At 38.4% G+C, this 21,558-nt stretch overlaps 1 protein-coding gene across 9 annotated transcripts in view; it reads left to right on the top strand.

Moving 5' to 3' along the window:
• Positions 1-21,558, top strand: part of RPS6KA2 (ribosomal protein S6 kinase A2) — a 292,913-nt gene that overhangs the window by 237,499 nt on the left and 33,856 nt on the right. For all 9 annotated transcript variants that reach the window (XM_027631560.1, XM_027631571.1, XM_027631596.1 and 6 more), the window contains 4 exons: positions 2,000-2,070; positions 2,903-2,991; positions 9,402-9,466; positions 18,143-18,245. In XM_027631560.1, the coding sequence (XP_027487361.1) occupies positions 2,000-2,070; positions 2,903-2,991; positions 9,402-9,466; positions 18,143-18,245 (328 nt within the window). The remainder of the gene's footprint in view (positions 1-1,999; positions 2,071-2,902; positions 2,992-9,401; positions 9,467-18,142; positions 18,246-21,558) is intronic.

Genomic DNA, 21,558 nt, shown 5'->3' with positions numbered 1-21,558 from the left:
TCCTTCCTTCCTTCCTTCCTTCCTTCCTTCCTTCCTTCCTTCCTTCCTTCCTTTCTTCCTCCCTTCCTTCCCCTTCCCTGACCCAGCAGTTGCTTATATCTGTGTCATCTGCATCAGCAGCGTCATGCCCAATGCTGCTAACATAAATGAGACGTAGCAGTCATTGTTAGTGCTGTTAAATTGGATTTATTAAAACAACAAAGCAACATGAGCAAGTTTAAGTGAACATTAGGTACATATCCTGAACATAAATGCTTTAGAAATCACAGGGGTTTAGTACAATACGTACCATTTCTGATGCTGCCCTGGGAAGCAATGTTCTCTGCCCCTCGTGCCCACTTTTATCAGGACTAAGGCTCTAATAGGCCAGAATTACTTTGAAAATGGTAGTTAGGCTCCAGAGTCATTTAGGCAGTTTTAAAAATAGTCCCCCATTATCTTTCTCTGTAAAAGATGAGCTACTTTCTTCCAGCTCTACCAGGCAATTCTTCTCTTGCCTCTCCTGACCTAAGTAGAAGATACCGTATTTGTTTTTGTCCAAATCTTGTTTATATTTGTCAGCTGTAAACAATTTTTAAAAGTGTTTTTTTCCTGTTTCTACTACAGGTTTTATTGCCTTGAGGTAATTTGTTATTAATGCAGATTAATCCTTCAGTTAATTATATTCAGTTATCTGGCTTCTAAACCTCTCCCATGCCCTCCTCCCAAAACTAGCATAGCAGTTTCACCATTAGTTTTCTTATGTTCTCTATATTTTTCTCATGGTATAGCTATATTTAATCTGGGCAAAAGGAAGAGTCAGGCTGTGGAGATGTCTGACACAGGTTTTGGTAATGAAAGGATCCTTTTTAGCACAAACATGCTTCTTGGGAGCAGTGGGGCTTCTTGTGGGATAAGGTACAAAAAGTACATATAGGCTTGCAGAGTCTTTCCTATCATAACAGGTATTTAATTATAGCAATGAATATTAATTATTAGATGCTTATTATAGTGGAAGAGATTCAAAGGCTGAGTCACAGACATGAGCAAGTAATGATTCTCCTTACCCTCAGTGGACACTATCCTCCTTTGTGACCAGGCTGAATTATGTTCTTGGTGTCTGTGTTTGGTGATGCATAGCCTTCAGCATCCCTTAGTCAGAGAAACCAGCATGTACCTCCATGAAACACCATGGTGAGAGCTGCGTGACAGACCTGGTATTGAATCCGTATTAGGCAAGCTAATTTGGCTGGGGCTTTGATGAGCTTTTTTTTTTTCTTCTTAGAGATGTGAAATTCCAGTTGAATTTACTGAAAGCACTAATCTATTTCAAAGGAACCATAAATGATTGATGTTTCCACGCATGTGTTAGGCAAATAATTGATGATGATTGTTGAGTTTTGCTTTGAGATTTGAGTTTAGGTAAATGTGACACTTGCAAAATTCGTCACTGAATACAGCCAGGGGAATCAAAGCAGGAGAGAAGAAGCACATTCAAACACCTTGAGAATATGGGGTTTATGCTTGTTTCTCCTGCAAAATATAGCAGAAGCATCTCTGAGTGGTGCAAATATGCAATCAAAAAGGTGGTTTGACTCAACTTAAAAAGATGGGGAGTGGCATGTTGAACCCATTTATCGTGGACAATAGTCTGTGCCAAACACTTAAGAACATCCATACCCATGCAGACTAAGGGCCCCTCCAGACAAATATCTCATTTCCAGCATTGATCATAAAACAGATGTTCATGGAAACAGCGTATATGACACTTCTTCCCAAACATACCAAAACTTGACCCCAAGTATCAGTGTAAACAGTTTGTAACAAGACTCTCAAATTAAACAGTCTCATTCTGCATAATCCAGTCTTGCTGTGTCATTTTTTTCTGAAGCACAGCCTGTTGGACTATTTTGTTTCCTAAAGTTTTCAGTTGTGTTGAAAATAAAAGGTAGATGTGTCTATCAGCCATGCAGACCACCTGAACAGCCATTCGATTTACCATTTTTTTGTTACTCCACAGTTTGAGATGCTGACGGGATCATTACCCTTCCAGGGAAAAGACAGAAAGGAGACAATGGCACTCATTCTCAAGTGAGTGTTGAAACTGGTTTCATTCTTCTAACTCTGAGTTAACTCTACCCTCTGGAGAGTCTATAGATCCCAAGTATATGAAGGGTATTGTGCATCTAGATTTCAAAGCTATGTAAGGCATGAATTTGGTAAGGCACACATAGCTGATGCCTGTATGTGACTCTTAAAACTACTTTCAGAATAAATAGTAGGAAGTGAATTACTGAGAGGGCCTTACAAAAGGAATCTATCTTACTTTCTCTAATAATGTCAATATCCATAAAATGTGGGAACAGTCAAATTACTGCAGGACGCCTTATATTTTATTGCTGCCGAGTTTCAAATATTTTCCTTTGCAGATTTCCTATTAATTTGATATTAAGTGCAGACACATGAATTTGAAGCTGAGCTTTCTTCAGTATTACATTTTTTTTCTGTAGCAGTGAATGGCCAAGAGAAAAGTTTTACGCTCTTTAAACAGTATATGGTGTAGTACGATTGCTTTCATTAGGTTTGGTCGTTTAAATTCCTCTTGATTCCCAAATTTATTCCAGCAAGCTAAAAAAGCTGAAAAAATTCTGTAGGAAAATTACCTGTTTAGATTGCAAAAGGTTTTATGAGATTCATTGAATCTGCTCTACCTCTAGTGAAGTCAGTGGCAAAACCTTCCTCACCTTCAGCAGAACAAGATCAAGTCCTTGCTCTGTGTTGCATTATGCTTAGGTAGTCTTTTTCACACTGATTTCATGTGTCTGCCCATTCTGACTACTACAATTCCACCTTTTCAGCCACAGCAGGATGGAAAAAAAATCTTGAAAAATATATTTTCTTTTCAAGTGTTGTGTTCTTTCAGAGCCAAGCTGGGAATGCCACAGTTCTTGAGCATAGAAGCCCAGAGCCTGCTTCGAGCCCTCTTCAAAAGGAACCCCTCCAACAGATTAGGTATGTATGTGCATTTGATCGGGGCATTTGTTATGTGCACTCTGCCTCGTAAGGTAGTGATCATTTCTCTCAGCACATCTTTTCTGATAGTTATCCTCTTCATTATGTTGCATTTTCATTCCCTCCCAGAGCACAATAAACCTTGAGCATTGCTAGAGAAATTTGCAAAGAGCACAGGCAAAGCACTAGAATTTAAAACATGATATTAATTTTTATTTCATTTTTTTGGTAAAGAGGGAGAATAACCTGCCAGCTTTTTTTTGGAGGATTTAAGATAACTGCTGAATATGATACTATAGGGAACTGAGAAACAAGTGTGTTTTAAAAATCTGTATAATCTGGCTGCAAATCTGAGGTTTCATCTTTGCTGTTCTCAGATGTGTTTCAATCCTGTTGCATTCTGTGAGCTGGGAGCATTCTCACAGTAGGCTTTGATCTTTATTATCCTAAATGTATCACAACCTTTTTACTAATGTCTCTTCACTCTTTATTAATAATCCTATTTAAATTGTGATAAACGAGAAGTATGTATTGGATAACGTATCTTATGCCTGTACACTTGTTTAAGAGTTTTATTAAGAAATTAATTGCATTTGATGAGGTCATGGACAATGCCTGTTGCATGACTTTCATTGCAAATTTTGTCCTTGCTCCACACAGGGATGAGTTGACAACCTGGCCAAGCACAGTGCTGGGTGGGAATGGGGAGGCAGTCCTTCAGCAGTCTGCTGTGGCCCCTCTCCTCCTGAGGGGTTGGCACATGGCCTGCAGAGGGAATGTGCCCAAGAGGTTTTACCTCTTGACCTAAACGGTAGCTCTTGCAGTCTGATATGCTGTAGACATGAGAGTGGAAAAACACATTTTCTCAGCAGGTTTCAATTGCTCTCAAGTAATTTGTTTGACATTAGGAAAAAATAAAGTATTGGGATTTCTGGGTTTAATCTCAGTTCAGAAAAATAAGGTGCTACAGCAAATATAAACTTTTTCCCACTCCCTGCCTTTGTTCCTTTGCTATTTCCTCCCTGTCTCCATCTCTTGGTTTTGTTCTGTTCTGCTTATTTTGTGGCTTCCCACAATTTGCTATCCATCCAAAATGGGGCTCCAGTGAAGTCAGCAGGAGTTTCTGGATACCAATCCTTTAATAAAAAGTTACTTACTAAAATAATCAAAGTTGCTTAGTTTTAGCCGTAACAATTCTAGCTCATATATGATCTCCCTGTTAATAATGGGGAATTGCTAGGGGTCAAGGTTTTAAAATCCAAAGTTCATTGAAATACAGGGAAGGCTTGGAGAAAGAAAGAAAATATTTATAACACAACATCCAAGGAAATAAAATCTCAAAGAGTAACAGAAAAATAGATCTTTACATTTTGGGGATAGTGGTGGAAAGCTCCTGAGGGCACTCTCTGTTTTCGCTGGTTGAGAATGAACATAAAGGACAATGGAAACAGACCTGTTGATAATAAAAGAAGGAAAGCTTAAATGATTGGCCTAAGTACTGAACAGAAATCAGTAGATAAAGGACTACTTCCACTTTGTGGATTTTAGCTTTTTCTGGGAAAGGAATAATAGTAAAAGAAATGTAGGCTTAGACCTCTTGTTTTGAAAAATCTTTGGAAAATTAATGAAGTATGCTAAAATAAATGAACCATATTATGGATCACACACTTGTTTTCAGCCATTGCTACAGAAGTTTGGGAATCTGGAAAGCGTATTTAGTTCCAAAATCCAATTTTTAGCATTGACAAGATGAAAAATGCTAAGATTCAAAAATAATTTTATTCTTGTTGCCATTTTGCTTTTTGCCATTTGACTTTGGTATCTTAACAAATGGAAGTAAAGATGGATGATGTATTCTGAAATTTTACTTTGAAACTTCATTTTGGATTGTTAATGGAAAAAATATTAGAGTCGAAGCAAGGTAGACAAGACAGAGGAGGAATTTAGTAATCCAGTTTACCTAGTTTTAAATCTGGTGCCCATATTAATGCTTATGACAAATTTTTAAGGAATATAAAGTCTTCCTTTGGTATCCCTTGTTTTGGACACTGTCTTTTCTTTTCTGAGCCTATACACTTTGCTGTACAAATAGTCTTATAGCCCTGCTTTGGTAGTACTGCTCTAAGTACAACAAATTTCAGATTATGGATAACCATAATTTTAAATTCTTAAAAGAAGCTAACAGGAATACCCAGGCAAACAAGGAGTAGGCATCTCAATGGTGAAGATGTTAGTTCATTACATTGCCAGGAACTTAGGCAAGGGACTTGCCCTAAGCCTGGATCTTCTCAGGTAGGTAAATAAATGTAAAAGCATTTAAAGAACTTCCTAAGCTGCTGAGAAGTATAAGGGGTTCAGAGTCCTTATAACTGAGAAGCTTGGCCAAGAAAGTTTGAAATAAAAGCATATGCCAGTTGGTTCAGAGTAAAAACCAAGGAAGTAGTTATTATTTTCTTAATCCCATGTTCTCAGAGAAGATATATTCTGCTTTAGCACATAGAAAACCTTGGCTTTCAACTTTATACGATGATGAGTTTAAACAAAAACCAGCTTTCACCTTTGTCAGAGTGACTGTACAGTCTCTTGTAAACCTTAGAAAAGTATTTCAAAAAATGTAGCCCACTAAAACCATTCTGAAGCTGTGGAGACACTAAAATTTTACTACCTGAAACTAAAAATCTGGAAACTCTTTCTGATGATTTTGGATATCCAAATAATCAGCTTTCAAATTTCATAGTTCTCCCTTTCTCCCCTTAACATATTTCAAGGCTCATGTTGTCCATACTGATTCAACAATCAAAACCAATTAAAAAAAAATTCTACTCTTACTATTTGCAGGTGCTTTTATTACAGGCGTGAAAAAAATCTTAGATAATCAAGTTCTTGCTTATTAATGTAAAGCTGCTTTTATATAAATCCTTGCACTCTATAATATGTTTAAATTGGCAAGTTGATCTGAAAGAATTACTTATCTTCTCGAACCCTAATGGGCCTGGATGGCACATAAGAGTATTTGCAGGCAGTACGTTTGATTGTGCTGATTATTCTTTACTGATAGGTTTTATTACTACATTGAAGTTCAAAAACCCAAAACCACTAAAAACCTAAAGGAGGGTGAAAGATTTGCAGTCATGCAGTGTGCCGTCCCATGCTGCACTTCAGACATTTGCTAAATACCCATCTCTATGCCAAGAAATGTCCATCTCCATGAAACAGGACTTTCCAGTCATGACCTCTCTGGTGCTTCTCTTTTCTCCAAGAAAGCACATCTCTTTTCAGTACCACTTTAGATTTGCAGATGATAGATGAATGGCTGAAACATGCTGAGCAAATCCAGAGAGACTCCACCAAAAGCATTGATACTTAATGTCTCCCATGGACTTTTGCAACAGGGTCAGGGTTGCCCCTTCGGGCTTCCAGAGATGTCCCTGAACATACCCTTGGGCCACTTCTGTCCTCCATTTGAGGCAAGAACCAGGCCACACACTGCTGCCTGCAGTCACAGCACATAATGCAAGAAGGATTCGTGGGCTATGCGGGCAGATCTCATGGTGGGGAAAAACTGCAGGAAGTGATGAACCTTCCCCACAGTGTAAAATTAGTTGTTAGGAATTGGAAGTCCTTCACTCTTTACAAAATTAAGCTATTATCATCCTAAATCTCTTTAATATACTAAGTTAAACAGAAATGGAGTCAAGTCTTTGCACTTAACAAAGCTCTGAAGTGGCCCCGAGTGGGAAATGCAAATTTTTCAAACAAATGCCTGCCTCAACTGCATGCTGTATTCCCTACTGCACTTTGCAGCCTCCCACTAAGAGAAGCAGCTATGGGTGGGCTTTTGTCTTGCTCCCGATTTCTGTGGTTTTGTAGGAAAAGGAACAACAGTAGGAAAAAGTGTAGCTTTCAAATACATCATCTGAAAAAAGCATGTCATTCCCATCACACAATGTGTGCATTAGCCTAAACAAGAGGAAAAAGAGAAAACAGTGGGGAAGGGACAGAGGAGAGAAAATTGAACGCATTAGCAGTTATCCTCAGTCTAGGATGTGCTAACAGTGTCTTAGTGTCTGATCGTTTATCCCAGTCCTTCAAAATCAGTTTGGCACTTAGGTTTCATCTTTGCATGGTTAAGAACACCAACTGCACATTGCAAAGTTTCCAGTTACCTCCACTGAACACGAAACATTTTTCACAGATATTTCTTCTCTGAAGAGTTGCTTAATGTAATTCTCTTCCAAGTAACTGTCAGTTTCATGTTTCTGTTGGCATTGCTAAAATCAGAATGAATCTGCCAAGGGAATCTAGTGTAGACTTCAGACTTTGCATTGAAAAAGACATGCTAGGGAAGTCATAGAAGTCTTAGACTAAGACTCAGTATTTTCTGGTTCAGTACCCATGGCCATAAACAGCTGTGTAGGGACAAGTAAGAATAGGGTAAACATATGTGTTACTTCACCCAAATTTTCTCCCACCCTACTCCTGCTTTAAGGTCAAGCGAGGAGTTTCCTGAACCTCTTGTGGTTTGTTGAAGTAATCTTCAACAAATTTCTTTTCAACACACTTCCTGGCCTACCCATCAACCCATATAAATATTTTGAACTGCATCATCTTTTCCAAGTAATTCCACATCACACAGCTGTCTGTTTCCTGACAAAGCATCTTCAGGTTCTTCTGAACCTGATTCCTGCCAGCATCATTTAATAACCTGTTGTAAACCTCCTTGGTCACCTGTTTCCAGGTAGAAAATTCCCGACGTATTCAATCATTCCATACCATTCCTTGTTGACATTCTTTGATTTTTCCTCTTTTTCGTAAGTGTACCCTCTTATAGGTGACTGTGTCAACATCCATAGTACAGTTGTAGGCGTACAACAGATATACACAATGACAATGCAGTGATATTCTCCCTTTTGTCCTCTCTTCTCTTTCTAAGATTTGATTTCATGCTGTCTTTGCCTAAAACTAACTGTCTGCTATAACCCACAGACCTCAGTGGGGCTGATCACCTCTGAGCACGTAATTTTGTATGGTGGGCTAGGATTGTTTATCCTCATGTACATTGCTTACATTTGTCTATACTGAAAGATTACCAGGAAGTAATCAGAAGATCATCTCTCTTGCATTATTATCCAGCAGGCCTGACAGACAATCGTGCCTGTTATGTTTGCTTTCGGTATCCATTCATCAGTGACTGTTAAGCAGGCTGTAGGAAGCCATTCCAGATCATTGCGTTTTGGCAAACATTGATAATGTCTTGTACACAAGGAGAGCAGACATCACATTTACAAAAGCTTCAGTTGGCAAGACCTTTGTAAAGCTGCTTGTAATGTTAATCTTCCGAAAGTACAAATACTGCGGATAAAAGGCTGAATCATCTGAGGTGTTGAGTGCCTCTTGCAAGGTGCTTATGAATCCCAGGTCCTTTTGGGAATCAAGGATGCTCAGAATGCTTGTAAAAAAGTATGCTGGGTACTTTTCAGGGACTGATTCCAAAATTGCAGGCTTTGCTTCCAGGTGTTAATTCTCCTTGAAATGAAAATCAAGGGTGCTATTAATAAAGTCAAATCAACTCCATAAATGGCATTCTAAATCATCTCTGACAGTTGTTTAATTATTACTGAGTACCTCTTGGGTTTTCTGATGGCACTGAAGCAAATAAATTGAGGTAAAGGAATAAAAAAGGCAATCTTCAGTGAAGACATAAGGCAAAAGTAATGAAGAAATTAGGTTTCTTACCCAGTCTCAGAGGACTTTCCCTCCGATTCCTATAGTAATGTAACAGAAATTTAATACTGAAGGAAACATAACACTGAGAGTGATGATTTTGGTACTCAGAGGAATTTGAAGACAATATTTGAAAAGGGGAACCTAAAACCCTGGCTTATGTCAAATCATTTGGAGATTTTTGGTATTTTGAATCTGTACTTATTCATAGTGCAGCTTTCTTTGCCTGTGAAGAACAGGTAGCTAGTCAAGATCTGAAAGTCAGTGCACATAGAAGAGCTGCTGCTGGTGGTAGGGAGCAGCTGTAGCCTTGCCAGAGTATGAGGATGTCTTGAGGCCTCTCCTGACCTCTCTGGTGCATGTGCTCTGCTGTGCCTAAAATCCCGTGTCTCATTCAAAGCTTGAATGTGCAACTATTTAGCCTTGACAGCATCCTCAATTAGAGAAAAGTAAAAACTCTCAGCCATCAGATTCTCATTAATGAAGTACCCTTGTCTGTATTTTTGGTAGTTTATACTGTTATGACAGTTGTACTGTCCAGGGTTCCTTGACTAGAAGAAATGTTTATGTGGTAACTCTGACTTTGTCAGAAGAAAAGTTGGGATGGGGAGGAAGACATAAGAAGAGATGTCATGCAGTACTCTTCTAAGCATTACTTCATTTTGATTCTTTCATTCTCTTGCCAGGTGCTGGATTTGATGGAGTGGAAGAAATTAAACGTCATCCTTTCTTTGTTACTATAGACTGGAACGTAAGTGGAGCAGAATTTAATTTTTTTTATAATTTTTTTTTCTTAGCTAAATTTTGTGAAGACAAACTGCCATGCTTAGGAAAAAAGGCATTCTCTAACGTAGAGAACCCAGGAGCTAGAACCTATTCAGTGGGTGCCTGTATCTCTCTTGCATACATACTTGGCAGTGGTGGGTTTATAGTTGAACTCGCTGGTCTTAAAGGTCTTTTCCAATCTAAATGATTTCATGATTCTATATATATGTTTGTTCACATACCCCCAAATGAAAGGAATAGAAAACTGCTTTCAGCATTGCCGTTTTTTTCTAACTTCTTGTCTCTGTTTTATCTGATAGTCTGTCTAATCATTATACTACCTGAGGCTATTTGTAGCATTCTGCAGAATAATTTCCACATTTAGCTCTGATAAACATGAGACTTCGATTGTGGGATCTGGATGGAGTGAAAACAAGTAGCTTTAAATGAAATAATTCCTGTAGTATTCAGTTGTAAAAGAAAACAGAGGCAAAGGATTTGGCTTGAAAGAGATACTTCATAGGGAATCAAACTGATGCTCTAGGTCCCTCCATTGTTTTGCTTTTACTTTCCGTATTGAACTACTTGTCCCTTCTCACTCAGTTGGGCATGCTTGACTAAAGGCTAGTTTTATTCTTTCTGATATCAGGGACCTTCAGGAATTCTTTTATCTCTTGTAATTATTTAGAGCAGCCCCAAGTCTGCTTCTACATGCCTGCCAATAGTAGCTCCAAGGAGCTCCACGACATCCAGGCTCACTCTTTTCCCAAACACAACATGGTGCTACTGGGACTGCCTGGGTGTCCACAGAACTGGTACAACAGACTGTACAGCAGGTTGTGCTGCTTTATGCTAGAAGAATCATAAATCTTCCAACAGGATAGCATAACTTTGTTAACCCATTCTTATCATTTTGGCCTAAGTGACCATAGGACAGTATCTGCCCCACCCACTAGGTTGCAGTGGGGGCTATAGAAAGCCCCCAAAATAGATGGATTTTCAAAAGCGTGATTTTACACCTCTGAGCATACAAGTCAACCAGCCAGAACTGGAAATGTCAGCTCCTCTTACAAGTGTTTGATGTTTGATTGAGGTGAGCTATTATTTTAACATCAGCACTCAAAATTGGAACAGCAAACATTTGATCAAATGAAGCATGGTTCAAATAAGACATGTCAGAGGTGATTAACAGAATGGTAAACAAGGATTTCTTTTATTGCTATCAGCTACAGCTCATAAAGCTGGTGGTAGAGATTAGCTACATACTTGATTTAGACATGTAAGAGGTTAAATCTCACATTTTCAGCGTCCTATTTGTTCAAATCAATTTATTTTTAAACAAATCTGGAAGCAAGCATTTTTCATTCTTGCTCTGAACAACTAGCAGTACATCAGAGCTCCTGTTTGCCACATCCTCTAGCATTTTCTAGTTTAATTTTACCCAACCTGGTTATGGTTGTTATGTCTCTTCAGTATTTAATGTGTTCGCTCATAAATGCTAGTGTAACAGGTCACATTGATGCAGTTCTTAAGATAAATTCTGATAAAAACACATGAATGTGTTTGACAGAGCTATTCTCAAACTGCTGCCCAGGACTTCCCATTAAAGCTAATTCCTCTGTGAAAGAACATTTTGTGGTGCCCAGGTGCCCACAAAAACATTTATTTTGGAAAAACTTATTAGAAAAACCCAGTTTGAGTAGCATGTTGAAGAGATGGCATGACTCATAAGCATGTTAAAACATGATCAGTCAAAATGGAGTTTGAGACTTTCCTTTATGGTCCAGCTGACTTTTAATCCCAGTACATATGTTCTGGAGTCTAGATTCTGTTTCCTCTTCTGCTTCTTACTAATGACGAAATTCTGTATGACGAGTTTACATTTATGGAAACAGTAAGTGAAAATAAAAAATAGGGAATTCAGAAGACTTGGGTTCTTTTTTTTTCTTCTTTTTTTTTTCTTTCCTCCACCCCCCACTCTAATCCTCCAATATCTCCACAGTCCTCATCTTTGCAATCAAAGTACAGGTCAGATGAACATGTCTTGATGTAATAAGAAGCACTGGAGCAGTGAGAGGGTTTTAATTCTGTGTTTGCTAGTGGAGCAGCTCACTAACTCATCAAAGATAAATGAGGCTCTGCATCTCGGAAAGGTTTTCAGAAAAGTCAGTTTTGTCCCATGAGACTCCTCAATACCACCTTCTATCGTGATAATTGGTGATTGTTTCAAGCTCAGTTCTTTAGGGAACAATTTCATGCCAATTCCTGAGGAAACTCAACAGTCCTCCATCATTTGAAACAGCTCTTATGGACAGGGAAATATCTACCACGAAGAAGACAGGTATGCTTGAACATGCCTTGGAGGTAGAGAGGAACATGGATTTAATTGCCCTTTGATGTCTTATCTAGCCCTCTATCTCCGCTGTAAAATGTAGCTGTAAAGTTCCATTCTAATCCAACACAGTGCTTCTTGCACTTTCTTTGAGACAGACAGATCATTATTACACAGATCAGCTATCATCTTTGTAATATATTTCCTCATTTTATTCTATTTTTCCAGTCACTCATGGAGATCTTGGGAGGCTTATCTCATTACAGCAGCTACAGTATTGTATGTATTTCAGAGCAATGTGAGCCAGCCTGGCCCTGAGCTGAAGCCAGGACTTTGACTTAACAGTGATCATCCAACCAGCTGTTAACATGTTCTCCATGGACAGAAAGGGAACAGGGTCAGAGAAGAGAGAACAGAAATGGATCAGACACAGATGTTTTTGGCTGATCTCTATATGGTTGCAGGAAAAGAGTCCCTGATGCCCTCATTTTGTTCTCCTCTAATGTATACAGAATCTCTCACATCAATTTGCAGGCAGTCAGCAAACACTGTTGAGGCAGGACAGAAATGTTAATTTACTTTATGCCTTGGTAATATAAAGACCTCAGAGACCAAGAAGCAAGCTCTTTTGGAGAACTTCTGTACTACCTTAGCAGCTATGATAGGACTGCTGTGAATGACAGCACAGAAAATTTCGGCTTTTGATCCTCCATCAAAAGCTCCCTTATCATGGAGGGTCAGAATGGGTTAGTGTCTGCTGGACATGCAGTATGACACAGGACTTTTTTTAAGCATGATTTTTCCTGCAAAAGTGACATGATCAGGAACAAACCGCCAAGTTGCATCATCTAATTTTAAGAAGAGATTCAAACCAGAAATGAGTTAGCTTATTCCTTCTATGTTGTGTGTGAAGTCTAGATATTGCAGTGATGAAGTCATTAGAATCACAGATGGAAACATATGACTCGGACCATCATTTCAGAGTATTTTCAGAGCTGTTCTCTTGTGGTTTGAACATATTTACCTGTTGGGGCAGTTATTTCCTATCTTTCACTGTCTTTAAACAGACACAACCAGATATAGTGTCTGGTTTGCATGAAGGCAGTGAACACAGTGGAAACAACATACACAGCGTAAAAATGGCCCTGTTACGCTGCTGCAGATGCTGCTGCCAAGCACATCAGTGCTGATAGCGCATGACCACTCTGTGCAGAGGCTGAAAATATCATCCTGGAAAACATGACTGTGGCCAGAGAACAACCCTCCTCCTCCTGGCCTTTCACAGATGTCATTCTCATGTTCCAGAGTGTCATTCTTCAGCAAAATCTCTAGTCACCCTAGGTTTAAATTCTGGTTAACTTCTGTACTAAATGAACTGTGGACAATCTGACACAGAATTTTTATGCCCAGCTTTAAATTTTGGCATGAGCTAATCTCTGTAAGAGTCTCATTTTTACAGCTGTTGTCACCCCATAATAAAGCTCTAAATTCCCCCTTTACAGTGTGAAAAATAGATGAAGATTTCTGCAAATATCAGTCTTACTGCTCTAAGGCATTTAGTAGGCACTGTGATGCAAATTCAGTAAATCTGTTGTTAAATGAATGGACTGTCTTTTGTGATCAAGGCTGGGACTCTCAGGAAGGAGGCTAAACGCCTAGCTCCTTGGCAGTTTTACCTGCTTACTAACCTTGCACCCCTTTTTCTTCCCAAGAGAAGCAGACCCAAACTGAGTTGACCTCAGTTTCAGCCACTGGCTCTGAGAAAACACAGTCTGGTTCCTGTTTTTTTATTACTGTTTCTTCTTTCTAGGTCATGCATGATGCGTTTCTGGTTTTTCATTGAAAATGAAAAATGAAATCCCTTTTTGGAGACTGCAATTGGAGGAGTGGGCTATAAACAGTAGTTTTTGTTTGGATGACAGGTTAAATTGGAACCAGAGCAAATGACGTGCTAGGAAATAAACTGTAAAATACAGCTGAGGAAAGGAATGAGAAGAAGGTGGAATCAAGTTCTTTTTCATTCAATACTAATCAGAGATCAAACTAAACTGAAAGCATAAATTAATTGCAGGTTTTACCAACTGCAAAAATTATCCCCAAGGTTTGAATTCTGCTATCTTTTCTATTGTTTGCAGGCAATAACATTGAGCCTTTAATCTAGGAGAGGACAAGAATTTTAGAATGTAGTTCATCCTTTTGTCTGCTCATTGGATTTTCCACAACAGGTATATGTAGCAAGGGAGTTTATTCTCACACTACAAGTGCATCACTGTGGAGGGTAGCATCTTTCTATTTCTAGAGGTTGTCTAAGAAATAATTCAATTCCTGATCAAAGAAACTCAATTGAGGAAATTACTAAATAGTTTTTAATTAAATTAAACCATTTTTCTTCTTCTTGATATTTACCAGGCACATGTACAGGGCATTTACATCTCTTAATGGTTTTTTTTAGGAGTGCATTTTTTTAAAGATGATGAAAAATTAACTGCTTATCAATTAGAAGAGAAAAACACAAAATGTTGCAGCATTTTGTTACTAGACTAGGTGTATTATTTGAGTTCTGGCTGAGGAGGTGTTCAGATGAAGCTCATATTAGAGATCTGGCAACATATTTTAAGAAAAGGTCACTGAGATCCGGAGAAAAATTAGTTATTTCAAATAAAAATGTTTCTATCTGAAATCAGAAAGGCAATTGATAGAAGCTGATAGTTTCTCAAACTTGTGTAGAACTGTTTTCTAGTTAATTCATTGGTATTATTAATCTGAAGGTACTGATTATCAAAGTCTCAGAAGGATGTGAGGGGTTGATAAGTAGACAGAAGCATAGATATGTATCCAGGTGTGAATATCTAAATCAGTACTTTCACACCTTGGAGTTCATCTCCCTTGTTTTGGGGATTATGCACTCCCTCAGCACAGCCTCTGGATCTGACAGCTCTGTATGATTCCTGATATCCGTCAGTCACATTTTTCTGTGCTAAGTCAATGCTGTGGCCAATTAAAAAAAAAAGGGGATGGGATGTAGGAGGTTATTCTTTACTGGGAAAGAGAAAGAAGTCACATTCTCAAGAAAACATTAAGAGCTAAGGAATGCAATTCTCCTTTATGGATGTGTAAACAATGTGGAAGGAAAAAAATCTTCAGCTTTTTATACTTGTGCAAAATAAGACACATATAATGATCTTAAGCACCCAACCTGAAATTTAAATGCTCCAGTTAGCACTTACATATCCAAAGTCTCTTTTGAATGCCTAATAAGATCCAAAACAATAATTTGGATATAAAACCTGGGATTTAAACTGAGAAAACTAGGACTCTGTTCCCATTTAAACGGATAACGGAACTCACAGTGACTTTTGCATACAGTAGCAGTATCACCATGACTTGGAAAGTACATAATTGTTTAAACTTTAACAGAAGTTATGTGACAGCCTGATAGAAATGGTCGAAGACAAGATTTGAAATTTAACTTGCTATGTCATTTGCCACCCTGGTTGGTTTCTGTTGGAAGAGGTCAAGGTCAAGATACATCAGCCCTGAATAGTTTTGGGACCATGGTAAGGGATAATAGGTTAATATGTTTCCTAAAATTAGAAATACTCTTGAAAAATCCAGAAGGATCTCAGATCCTCCAAGAGATTTTTTCTCCGTATGTAGAAAACAATGGCTGTGATTCTTATTGTTTTCTTAGATCAGCTTGTGTCACACTGTGTTTTGCAGTCTACAGGATGCAGGTTTTTAAAGGAAGAGGCATTCTGCCTGCAGCAGGCCTTCATGTTTAACTGTGTTGGGCTGCCTTGGTTTAGTGATTTGGCTTTGATTGTTGTGGTTCACTCAGAAAACTGGAGCTAGTTTGGGATGGAGAAGGCCATAGATGACACTGCTCTGCTTTTCCTTGATGATGCCATTTAGTTACCCGATTCAAGAGTTTGGGGAAAAAAAAGTTTTAGGCAGTTTACCTTTTACTGTTCCATTGTCTAGTCAGAAACGCCAGAAATAATTTCTATCACAAATGGAAAAGGAAATGGAAAAGGGAGTCATCTGGGTTGTGCTCAGAAGTGCCTTTCACTTGCACAAGCAACTTGTTTTCATCCCCTCCCAGAAAGCAACTTCATGATTACACATCTTTAGATGGCATGTGACTCATGATGAATCTTAAATCCCTCCCTAGTAGTGGAGGATATGAGTTAGGGATTCCAAATACAAATGTAGCTCCAACAGCACTTAAGAAACTACAGACGGATGAAGGAATTAAGAGGCCAGAGAGAATATGGTTATGATAATAAAAGAGAATGCAGTTCCTGAATGATGCACAGCTCTAAAACACTTTCCAAGTTTTGGACTTCACAGGATAAGCAGTACAGTTAATTCAGGGAGGAAGCAGGTGAATGTGACCATATTACTTTCTGCAGTAGAAGCACTGCAGTTGTGAATTAAGACAAATAAAGGGAAGCTGGAAGCAAATAGATTTCTCAAGGTGAAATCCTAGCAGTAGAAAAGCCTTCAGTAGGTGCTGAGTTCTCTTTTAAAGTTCTGTGCAGACAAAAAAAAGATGTATGTCAATTGCTATGTTGATACTTTTCAGCTGATGAGGGACACTTCCTGCTTAAGATTGAAATTGGCTTTTAATTATTTGGAAGACTGTCTTTCCATTGTGGCTCACAGCAATTATTCATCTCTTTTTCTCAGAAGATACGGAGCAGTTTTATCCAAGTAGAAACTTTTTATGGTGAAATGGCCGTTAATTATTATATTCAGGCTCACTATTTCATTTTTCCAAGGAATTCAACCACAAACATATCCTTTCTATTAAGGCTAGTATTATGCTACAGAATTTCCTGCTTCAAGAACCTTTATTTATCAATGCAAAATCAAGTTCAAATTATGGTGATGTGTGTATATCTTAGGTTTGACCACAAGCTTTATATTACAGAAGTTAATTTACCATAAAACCTACAGTTAAAAAGAACCATCCTGCATGCAAAGAGGTGGACAAGCATTTATTAATCTCCATTAAATATTTTAAAAAATTAGCTCATTAGGAAGTTGTTTTGAGAGCTAACCTTAAAATGCATATTACAAACAGTCATAAAGTGAACTCTCCAGTTCTTATCATGACTTGAAAGTTTGGATGAAATGTTATATTTATGCTCAGACATGTTAATTATGGGGAACTGCCTGTGGCAACTAATTCAGCCCTTTGAAACCTGAGAACAAAAGCATTACTAGAAAGGAAATGCAGTCTAGGGACTAAAACATGGGACAGAGAGTCAAACTGAAGCTCTGTTACCCATGCTGCCATCAACATAATATCTTGGCCAATTCAAGCAGAGATGATGCAAAAGGCTCTTTCCATCAACCTCTAGAGGCTTTGGATCTGATCCAGACATGCTGCACCTGAGTTTGTTCATCTCCCAAGATGTGTGTATGTGTGTGTGTGTAAATGCTTGTAAAGGAGCATGGTGTAGCAATTTCCTAAAGAATGAATTTCTTAAAGCATGAATTAGGAGACCACGAAGTCCCTCATAATAAAGGCAGTGTATTAGAATGAATTTATGGTGCCTATTACTTAGGTGATCCCCTGCATGACCCCTCAGTCACCTCCAGAAGCTCACACACCTAGCAGTGCTTACCTTCCTCTCTTCTTTATGTTTTTCCTTGGTTTTGCTCCTCTACTTAAGCCACATTAAACCTTCAATGTGATTTCCCACCCATCCACTGTGCTTTCTTCCTAGCATATTTTGATGGGAATTTCATCTAATCCTCAACTGTTAGTCCCCTTCCATTTTAGCAGATATGCCAAAAGAACAAGTCTCTTGTTTAGGTTGTAAGGACCAGGCAGCCAAACCTGTTGCTCAGCTTAGTCTGGCAGCATGTCAAACATGTTGCTAGTTCTTCACAAATAGTAAATGCTAAAACAGTCACAGCTTCCCAGTGGTTCTTTGTGCTGATAGCCATTGCTGCGCCACTAAAGTCACCCTGTTTCCTGATGTTACCATTGCACATTCTGGTCCTGTCCTTAGACCAGTGAATTTCCGGAGGCCCCAGCTGGAACACTGTGCCAGTCTATGGGCTAAATTTTCCCTAGAAACATTTGTGTTCATATTCCAGATTACAGTGGCTAAAAAGTGCAGGGACCATCCAGGGCACAAATTCTAAGCCAACCTTCAAGCAGGAGCCAGATCCATGGATATGTCCTCCTTTTCTGTCAGTCCTGCAAGGATGCCACAGAGCTGAGAGAGGACACCCTAAAGAAAGTGGGGGAGTTTATCTCCAGATACTGAAGTTGTACACATTGATGTTGATTGTGACCTGTTCTTCTCCTTGTAGAAACTGTACAGAAAAGAAATCAAGCCGCCTTTCAAGCCTGCAGTGGGACGGCCAGAAGACACCTTTCATTTTGATCCAGAGTTCACATCTCGAACCCCCACAGGTTAGTAAGGTGGCACATGGTAATATAACTTTTCAGTTAGTAAGTTCATTCTTCCTTTCACTTCCTGTTTCAGCAGGGTCTTAAAGTCAGATCACCTGTGTGGTTACAGGGTTTGGTAACATCCAGCAAGAAGCAAAGATTGCTTTGCATTTCCAAGAGAAGAAGCTCATAAGCATTTCACCAGTTTCACACTAATTTGTCTCCAGGAAGCACAGATTTTACATTTTTAAGAAAAGTAACTGTTGATTTGCTATTTTATTCCTCACCATTGCTTACACTAGATGAATTAAACTATTTTAAATTACCTCAGCTTCAAAGAACTTTGCATTTCTACAAGTCAGTATATAATTATATATTTCATAGATGTTTTATTTAATTATGAAGTCCCATAGACTATGAACTGTTGGAAGTTAGTATATGGTTAACAGCAATGAAGAATCATCGAGATCAGCAGTTACGGTTATGCCAACAGGAAATTTGGCCCACAATATTTAGAAAGTGCTTGCAGTGAGAATGTTGTTCATGCAACTTCTATTTCCTAATAGGAATATCACACTTTGTGCACTATATATGAAGGTGATTGTTGCACAAAACTCCATCTTTCCACTCTTTTAGTGGAAAGCAAGAATACCGGTAATACCAGAGTGGTAATCCCACTTATATTTCCTCTTGCTAGATATGTGTAAGTTGCATTATATTTCTGCCTGTGATATTCCTGTGTAAAGAAGTATTTATTTATACATTCTAAAATATAACACTTTAATTAGCTGTTGTTTGTAAAACACTTTGAAGATGGTAAGAACTGTAAATATCACATAGCATTGTTGTAATAACCAAGTATAACGTCTCAAGCTCCAACCTTCAAGTTGCCCCAGAACTGTTGCAGTGAGAGTGAAAGACCATTACAAAAACACCTACATTATAGCACGTAAATCACAGCTGAGATTTCCTGTTGTTTTTGTTCAAGCTGATCATGACCTACATAATTTTTTCCTTAAAACTAGCCCTAATGTCTATTCTAGGCCTGACCCAAACTTCCTTTCATGGAGTTTGAAATAACAGTATCTACTCTAAATCTTTTATCAATTGGTTCCTAGTTTTTTTCTGGCAAGGACATGCTGACTTATGCAAACTCTAAAAATATTACACTCTGGTTTATATGTGTTCAACTGGAACGTCCACCTGTCTCCAGTGTATGTTGGTTGTGTTCTGATATTCCTATCCCACTGCATGGAAGCAAATGATATTTGGATACTAGACATTTCCATCTTCTGATTTTAGCTTTCATTTAGATTTCAGAGGAACTAATTTCTCTGAAATATTGGAGACTGCAAATCAGTCTGATCTGGAGAGAAGTGCAGTCTCTGGTGCTCCTTTGGGAAGTCTCACTGACTTGCAGAGAAACATTAAGAATTTGGATTGCTTCATTGGTTGTACTGATGCCTGGGGCTATATTTTACACTCTGCATGTTACTACTGTTGCTTAATTCAGTTTGATATGTCGTACAGATTCTGACATGGAAGTTTGGTCTTGAGGCGGTGGCTGGGGTGGGCAGATGGCCTCACTCAGTTCTGCTTTGGGCTACTGTGGAAAGTGGCCTGAGAATCAAACCATGTCATTTCAAAATAGGTGTAATTGAAAGTGTGAATGCCTTTACACTTCTAGAATGATGGAAAAGCCCTTGCAAACTGGCAGGATATTTTACAGACCCTGACTGTTGACTGGTTGGGTCAACCAGAAGAGGGAGAGCATCACAAAAGTGTGTAACACTGGCTCATATTGCCAGGGGAATAGAACAAGAACCCTTTTTATTTTGTGTTTTTTCTATCCTGACATAGACCCCAAACAAACAAACCATGTTACTGAGATACCCAGATGGAAAGTACTGTAGTAATTCCTGCTTCATGATCATGCAGTTGTGTTTTAATGAAGCTGTCAGAAAGATACTGCCAAGGAGGGGGTACAGATACATATTGCACTCTGTCTTAAAGAATGAGTTTTCCTGCCTGATAGCAAGTTTATGTCAAAGTTTTGGATCCAGTAACTTGCCAGTCCAGTGATTTTCTGTATCTCAGAAAGTTTATTTGCCCTTGAGGTTGAAACAGCTTTCTCTGGATTTCTGACCACACATCAAAGTGTGCCAAAGATGTGGTTTCTGACACTGAAAGTTCATCTCTATGGGTATAGTTTCACATCACTTTTTTTCAGAGATTTTTCCAAGTTGAAGTTGCTTTTTCTGGCCACTAACTTCCTGAATTCACCACTGTGAACCCACATCTCATTTGTGGTGACTCACCTCCTCACAGGGAGCAGAAGACTGAAGAAATCTAGGTTAGAAATAATGATTTGAACAAGGATCAAACCAAGATCATTTTTGTGATCCAACTTAGATTTCAGTCCACAAATGCTTGTACTGTTGTAATTGATGGGCCAGCATGCTGTAACCGGTAGGGATATTTTAGACTGGCTTTACTGCTGAGAAAAAGATAAGTAAAATTGCACCTGAAGTATCTAAATATCCTCCTCTGTAAGTAAGATAATAATGTTTGCTAACCCGAGTGAAGCATGATGAAGGAAATTACTTAAGATTTATGAAGCCTTTGAAAACCCTTACACTTAGATGCTCTAGTGGAACAAAGCATTGTGACTTTCACAGGGAGAAAGATAACCATTATACAAGATTGATGTTTGCAAGGGGGTCTAACTCAGACATGTGAAATAATTCTGTATTTATAGAGACTAGGAAAACTATTTAGGTTTCTGAGCTATCAGTTAATTAACATGATTTAAACATAATTTTGCACTTAACAAAAATATTTTATCATTTAATTCATATGATGGGCATATCAGTTGTGGGTGATGAATATTTAATAATGAACACCAAATAATCAGTAGTTCTACTACTGCTGCTCAAGCAGTTGGCAACGAATTATGAAGTAACAGTTATTTTAAAAAAGTTATGACCTACCTCTTTGGTTTTAGAGCTGGATCACAGCTTTTCTGAAGTCCAGGAGTGTTCAGATTTTAATTATTGTCCTTCCTTTTTTTAAAACAAACGCTCATTCCTCCTAATTAATCCCCTTTGGAAAAATCATAGTTATATATATGCCATTGTAGGAAGTATCCAGTGACATAAGAGGTCTGGTGTGATTCAGCCATGTATTTGCAAGGAGAGTGTCCATCAAACTGAGATAAACAAAGAGCCCATGTCATTTTACCAAAAGACAATCTTCTCCATCTGAACTCTGACTTGCTGTGCTTATTTCTGACTCCTGTCAGAGCTGAGGTGGCTTTGTCGTGAGAAATATAATT

This window comes from Corapipo altera, unplaced genomic scaffold (assembly GCF_003945725.1).
Source record: "Corapipo altera isolate COAL_440 unplaced genomic scaffold, ASM394572v1 2b, whole genome shotgun sequence".
NCBI classification, from domain to species: domain Eukaryota; kingdom Metazoa; phylum Chordata; class Aves; order Passeriformes; family Pipridae; genus Corapipo; species Corapipo altera.
The sequence above is the reverse complement of the archived record's forward strand: the minus strand, read 5'-3'. Positions and strand labels throughout refer to the sequence as shown.